At 44.9% G+C, this 7,500-nt stretch overlaps 1 protein-coding gene across 2 annotated transcripts in view; it reads right to left on the reverse strand.

Moving 5' to 3' along the window:
• LOC137421140 (proprotein convertase subtilisin/kexin type 5) overlaps positions 1-7,500 on the reverse strand; it is a 172,006-nt gene that overhangs the window by 56,018 nt on the left and 108,488 nt on the right. For both annotated transcript variants that reach the window (XR_010983262.2, XM_068106886.2), the window contains exon 8: positions 1,441-1,651. Coding sequence is in view for 1 of the 2 variants with exons in the window: in XM_068106886.2 (XP_067962987.2) it covers positions 1,441-1,651 (211 nt within the window). In the remaining variant the exon portion in view is untranslated. The remainder of the gene's footprint in view (positions 1-1,440; positions 1,652-7,500) is intronic.

Here is a 7,500-nt window from a genome sequence, read left to right on the forward strand (position 1 = left end):
TTTTGATATATCGTGCTATGTATCGGTTTTAGCCCTACCACTCAATGGTGAATAATCACTTAAAAATTAAATAATTCTCATATCCGAATCCATATTCAGATCTTCACCAAAATCGAATCGATTCGTCCTTATCAAACACCCAACCTGTCCACCAAGTTTCGGCCAGATCTGTCCATAACCTTTTGAGATATCGTGCTATGTATCGGTTTTAGCCCTACCACTCAATGGTGAATAATCACTTAAAAATTAAATAAATCTCGTATCCGAATCCATATTCAGATCTTCCCCAAAATCTATTCGTTTCCTCCTTGTCACATACACTACCTCTCTGTCAAATTTCGTCCGAATCCGTCCACAACGTTTTGAGATATCTTGTTCACAGACAGACACAAACAAACAGACAAACAGACTGGGGTGAAAACATAACCTCCAACTACCTTCGTTGGCAGTGGTAATAAAAACAAGTACAAAAAGTGTTAATTAAAACAACAGCCGCGTCGATGTTACACAATGCCTAGATGCAGCTGTGCCTATAACGTCGATGTTATAGGCACAGGACATTCCTATTGATTCGATTACTTGATGTTATTTTTGTGCAAAGTGAAAATATATCTCGGCAATTTCCCGTGTGTGGCGACGAATTTTTAATATATCTCGGCATTTTCCCATCTGTTATTTTAGGCGGTGTATGACTGACCATGCCGCGATTGAAAAAAATATATATCTCGGCAATTTCCCGTGTGTGGCGACACGTGAACGAAGCTATGCTCCTCTCTCCACATTATTGTGACGACGTATAAATTAAATATTTCATCGTGACGATTGTCATCAAATGGACGAATTTTTAATATATCTCGGCATTTTCCCATCTGTTATTTCGGGCGGTGTATGACTGACCATGCCGCGATTTTAAAAATATATATCTCAATGGACTTGAAGTTACAGGCCTATGAGAATTCATTTCGTTCTATAAAGGGCAACTTTCATCGGATTTTCTTCCCGTTTTTTTTCAACCGAGTCTAAAACTATGTTAGCGACTGTGAAAAATGAAATGATATATCGAATTTGATTTGAAATAAAACTGTGTGAGAGAGGAAGACACCACGGGCCTACAAAACAGGCCTCAAAGCTATGCGAGTTAATAAAATGGTGGATATTTGTTTATATGAAGCCTCTCACAAAATGGGTGGAGCTATGGTTCCCAGAATGGGTGGAGCTTTGAGGTTTTGTCTTCTCTGCAAGAACAAGAAGAACAAGAACAAGAAGAACAAGAAGAACAACAACAACAGCAGAGGGCACTCTATTAGCAGCGTCTGCGACGCGGCTAACAAGAAGAAGAACAACAACAACAACAGCAGAGGGCACTCTATGAGCAGCGTCTGCGACACGGCTAAAAAAAGAAGTTTAAAATTGATTTTTAAAGAAAATCGGTCAATGTACTCAGGACACTCCACGAGGCAGGATCCTTGATGCAGGTAGAATGTTTCCTCAGAGTCAATGTCTCGGTTGTCCAGGCATCGTTGGCAATTTCCACTGGGGGTACAGTCAGCACAACCACGTGGACAATGCTTGCACACTTGGTGTGATGCTTCAAGAGCGTATCCCTCGGGACAACGACTTGCGCACCTTCTGGCACCAGTAAGAAAGAGGCCTGAAGAAACAGCAGGGATGATGGGATGTGAAGTGAGAGGGAATGGGTTGTGGGGAAAGAGAATCGTTCTCCACGTGTTTCATGGCTCAATACCAGTTATGTCGGAATCACGTCCAAAACTCAGACTTGAGTGTGACTCAAGTCCATGAGATGCAAGATAAAAATTTGGAGCAAACCTTGGAAATGGAAATTCGGACAAAGGATGAGATCAGGTTCAATGAAAGTTCATTCCTATACATCATTCATATATTGTCTTAGATAGCCTGCATACATCTATCACAATAATTTCTCCAATGCATTGCTTGATTAAGGATCAAGAGCTATTCATCTCAAATAATGGGCTTGGAAACAATATCCCAGAGTTAGAACACTTAACTTTGAGCTGTATAGTCTGGGTTTGATTCACAACATAACTATGGACGATGGACTGTAGGTTTCGTATTCCAGACTGTAGGATCAAAGTTTCACAGGTAGGGAGTTGCGTTACAAAGTGTGCTGTCCCACAGTTATATACGGATGGACGTTAATCTGGGGACCCGTCTGCTAGCCCATATTAAAGATCCTACAGTGGACATAAAGCACGCCATGGTGCCTTTCGAGTCGGTGAGTTATCTCTGGCATCCTGGCAAAATTTCCAGAAATACCTGCCCTACGCTAGCTAGAGGGGGCAATGCATTAGTTGCACAGCTCAGCAATGATGTAAATCAGCAGCCATGTGATGCATACTAGAAAAGAAGTCCAAACCATACTTGGCTTGTCTTATACATTACTTTAAAAATAACTAAATTATAACTTTTTTTTAACTTCATCAATTTAAATTTTCCTTGGTACTTTCCATGGTTCCATAAGCCTGGTGTTGTCTTAGCTGTTAGGGTGCCGGCTTGGGATCCTAGGATCCTGGGTTCGAATCCCGGTTGATCGCTGAATTAACGCCATTTAGGTTGACTCGGCCTGTCATCCTTCTGAGGTCGGAAAATTGAGTACCAGTTCACTGGTAATTCCCTTTGTGTCGCAAAAGGCGACTAACAGGGTTGGTGGCAGGAAGGGCATCTGGCCGTAAAATACTGCTTCAAAAAGGGGACCACGGTGCCTGAAAAAGGCCGACCCCTGCTCTGCGGGTAAAAATGGCCTCTAAAGGTGGTTCTTGGTACTTTCCATGCATCTCATTATATCAGTGTCATCAAAATGGAGGTTAACCCTGGTGTTTCAGCTGCCAGGATTTGCTGGTGGACATTATAGATCCCACATTGTCTCTTACCAATTGAATGGGCAATCGACAACAGCATTCTTAACAAACTCCATATTCCTCCTTGAACGTACATGGGGTACCGCACGAGCATCATGGCTGCACTTCCAGAAAATATGCAACTGTCTCCTTGGACATACCTCGGACATTCGACACAGTCTGGCATTCCACTTTGCTTGCAAAACTCTCCGTTATTGATGCAGTTAACATGTTGCTGTCAATGTTACTCTCTCCTTCCCTCCTCATGGACAGTGAAGTTCTCCAAGGCAGTGTATTGGGCCCAGGATTGTTCATCATCTATCTGAATGACCTCCCCAATGCTCAGGAAAACCCCTCTCTTCCTTTATACAGACTCCTCCACATGTATTGTACCCCATCCCACTGCTAGGCAGATGGCAGGTGCATCACTCACAGCTGATCTGGAATTGATTATCTGTATACTGTTTCAAAGCTCGTGAAAGAGTTGGAATGCTGTTAGATTCGATTCTGGTCTGACAAATGGAACATGTCCTTCAAGCTTGGAAAATCTCAATGTCTCACCCTGTCACTCGAAAAGGATCATCACACTATCCCACCTGACTATTTTCATGATCAGAAAATGGAAAACGTTCAGTGTCTTGAACTCCTAGGGCTCCCGTCAGCCATGACTACTTTTGGGCGAACCAGAAAGCAAAGCTGGCCTCCAAAGTCAGCTGCAGACTCCTGGCAAAACTTCCATAAATACTCCATACTCCCCTAATTCTAACACCTGGCACATCCTCTGTCAATCTAAGTCAGCCATGACTACTTTTGGGCAAACCAGAAAGCAAAGCTGGCCTCCAAAGTCAGCTGCAGACTCCTGGCATAACTTCCATAAATACTCCATACTCTCCTAAATCTAACAGCTGGCACATCCTCTGTCAATCCACGTCAGTCATGACTACTTTTGGGCCAACCAGAAATCAAAACTGGCCTCCAAAGTCAGCTGCAGACTCCTGGCAAAACTTCCATAAATACTCCATACTCTCCTAAATCTAACAGCCGGCACATCCTCTGTCAATCCAAGTCAGCCATGACTACTTTTGGGCCAACCAGAAATCAAAACTTACCTCCAAAGTCAGCTGCAGACTCCTGGCAAAACTTCCATAAATACTCCATACTCCCCTAATTCTAACACCTGGCACATCCTCTGTCAATCTAAGTCAGCCATGACTACTTTTGGGCAAACCAGAAATCAAAACTGGCCTCCAAAGTCAGCTGCAGACTCCTGGCAAAACTTCCATAAATACTCCATACTCCCCTAATTCTAACACCTGGCACATCCTCTGTCAATCTAAGTCAGCCATGACTACTTTTGGGCAAACCAGAAAGCAAAGCTGGCCTCCAAAGTCAGCTGCAGACTCCTGGCAAAACTTCCATAAATACTCCATATTGTCCTAAATCTAACAGCTGGCACATCCTCTGTCAATCCAAGTCAGCCATGACTACTTTTCGGCCAACCAGAAATCAAAACTGGCCTCCAAAGTCAGCTGCAGACTCCTGGCAAAACTTCCATAAATACTCCATATTGTCCTAAATCTAACAGCTGGCACATCCTCTGTCAATCCAAGTCAGCCATGACTACTTTTCGGCCAACCAGAAATCAAAACTGGCCTCCAAAGTCAGCTGCAGACTCCTGGCAAAACTTCCATAAATACTCCATACTCTCCTAAATCTAACAGCTGGCACATCCTCTGTTAATCCAAGTCAGCCATGACTACTTTTGGGCCAACCAGAAATCAAAACTGGCCTCCAAAGTCAGCTGCAGACTCCTGGCAAAACTTCCATAAATACTCCATATTGTCCTAAATCTAACAGCTGGCACATCCTCTGTCAATCCAAGTCTTTCCTTGGGAAAACAGAGCTAATAGAACGACACTCGGTAGAGCGCATACATCTGCCGGGCTGAACAGTTTAGGTTTTGTATCCTACTGGCTACTGATAGGCAGGAACTGCATCCGAACCTCAACCAATATCTAATCGGCTTGTTCTTGTCACCCATCCAACTCATCCACCAAGTTTCGTCATAATCCACCCGCAATTTTTTGAAATATCATGCTATACCTAATATTGTTTTTGGTCCCATCTTCTTATAGTGAAGAATCATTTAAAAATAACAATCGATTCTCGTATCTGGATCTGGATCTTCACCAAAATCGAAACAATTCCTCCTTGTCACACACCCAAACTCTCCATAAAGTTTTGTCCGAATCAATCCACAACTTTTTGAGATATTGTGCAATATATCGTTTTTAGCCTATCACTCCAATAGTGAAGAATAATAGGAAAAAAATAAATAAATAAAAACACGATAAACTATACTTGGGTTTATAAAAGAGGCAGAAAAATGCAGAATTCCCCTATTTTCCCCCAATTCAAAAATGCATACATCCCCTATTTTCCCCCAATTGAAAAATACATAGTTCCCCTATTTCCCCCCAATTGAAAAATGCATAGTTCCCCGATTTCCCCCCAATTGAAAAATGCATAGTTCCCCTATTTTCCCCCAATTGAAAAATGCATAGTTCCCCTATTTTCCCCCGATTAAAAAATGCATAATTTCCCTATTTTCACCCAATTGAAAAATGCATAGTTCCCCTATTTTCCACCAATTCAAAAATGCATAGTTCCCCTATTTTCCATCAATTCAAAAATGCATAGTTCCCCTATTTTCACCCAATTGAAAAATGCATAGTTCCCCTATTTTCCACCAATTCAAAAATACACAGTTCCCCTATTTTCCCCCAATTGAAAAATGCAGAGTTCCCCTATTTCCCCCCAATTCAAAAATGCATAATTCCACCACTTCAAAATGCATAGTTCCCCCATTTACCTCCACTTAAAAATGCATAGTTCCCCCACTTCAAAATGTATAGTCCCCCCATTCCCCCCCACTTCAAAATGCATGGTTCCCCTATTTTCCACCAATTCAAAAATGCATAGTTCCCCTATTTTCCCCCAATTCAAAAATGCATAATTCCACCACTTCAAAATGCATAGTTCCCCTATTTACCTCCACTTAAAAATGCATAGTTCCCCCAATTCAAAATGTATAGTCCCTCCATTCCCCCCCCACTTCAAAATGCATAGTTCCCCCTCCCCCCCGCCCCCACTTCAAAATGCATAGTTCCCCCATTTCGCCCTACTTCAAAATGCGTAGTTCCCCCATTTCCCCCCACTTAAAAAATGCATAGTTCCCCCATTTCCTTCCACGAATAGCCTGGTGATGGCTTAGCGGTTAGGGTGCCGGCTTGGGATCCTGGGATCCTGGGTTCAGCGGTTAGGGTGCCGGCTTGGGATCCGAGGATCCTGGGTTCAGCGGTTAGGGTGCCGGCTTGGGAACCTAGGATCCTGGGTTCAGCGGTTAGGGTGCCGGCTTGGGATCCTATGATCCTGGGTTCAGCGGTTAAGGTGCCGGCTTGGGATCCTAGGATCCTGGGTTCAGCGGTTAGGGTGCCGGCTTGGGATCCGAGGATCCTGGGTTCAGCGGTTAGGGTGCCAGCTTGGGAGCCTAGGATCCTGGGTTCAGCGGTTAGGGTGCCGGCTTGGGATCCTAGGATCCTGGGTTCAGCGGTTAGGGTGCCGGCTTGGGATCCTAGGATCCTGGGTTCAGCGGTTAGGGTGCCGGCTTGGGATCCTAGGATCCTGGGTTCAGCGGTTAGGGTGCCGGCTTGGGATCCTAGGGTCCTGGGTTCAGCGGTTAGGGTGCCAGCTTGGGATTCTAGGATCCTGGGTTCAGCTGTTAGGGTGCCGGCTTGGGATCCTAGGATCCTGGGTTCAGCGGTTAGGGCACCGGCTTGGGATCCTAGGATCCTGGGTTCAGCGGTTAGGGTGTCGGCTTGGGATCCTAGGATCCTGGGTTCAGCGGTTAGGGTGCCGGCTTGGGATCCGAGGATCCTGGGTTCAGCGGTTAGGGTGCCGGCTTGGGATCCGAGGATCCTGGGTTCAGCGGTTAGGGTGCCGGCTTGGGATCCTAGGATCCTGGGTTCAGCGGTTAGGGTGCCGGCTTGGGATCCTAGGATCCTGGGTTAAGCGGTTAGGGTGCCGGCTTGGGTTCCTATGATCCTGGGTTTGAATCCCGGTCGATCGCTGAATTAACGCCAGGGGGGTTGACTCAGCCTGTCATCCTTCCGAGGTCGGCAAATTGAGTACCAGTTCACTGGTAATTCCCTGTGTGTCGCAAGAGGCGACTAACAGGGTTGGTGGCAGGAAGGGCATCCGACAATAAAACATTGCCTCAAAAAAAGGGGACCACGATGCCCGAAAAAGGCCAACCCCTGCTCTGCGGGGAAAACTGGCCTCTAAAGGTGGTTGTTTGTACTCCAATAGTGAAGAATCACTTTAAAAAATCTAGTATCCAGAACCGGATCTAGATCTTCACCAAAATGAAATCAATTCGTCCTTGTAACAACTTGACCTGTGAACCAAATGTTGTCCGAATCCGCCAATAACTTTTTGAGATATCCTGCTCACAGACAGACAGATGGGCAGGGATGAAAACATAATCTCCATCCACCTTCGGTGGCGGAAGGAATCACAGTCCATTAGGCCTTTGTCGATACCTCAAGGGAGTACTGCTCTCCAC

Source organism: Myxine glutinosa, chromosome 2 (assembly GCF_964187855.1).
Source record: "Myxine glutinosa chromosome 2, kmMyxGlut1.1, whole genome shotgun sequence".
In the NCBI taxonomy this organism is placed as follows: domain Eukaryota; kingdom Metazoa; phylum Chordata; class Myxini; order Myxiniformes; family Myxinidae; genus Myxine; species Myxine glutinosa.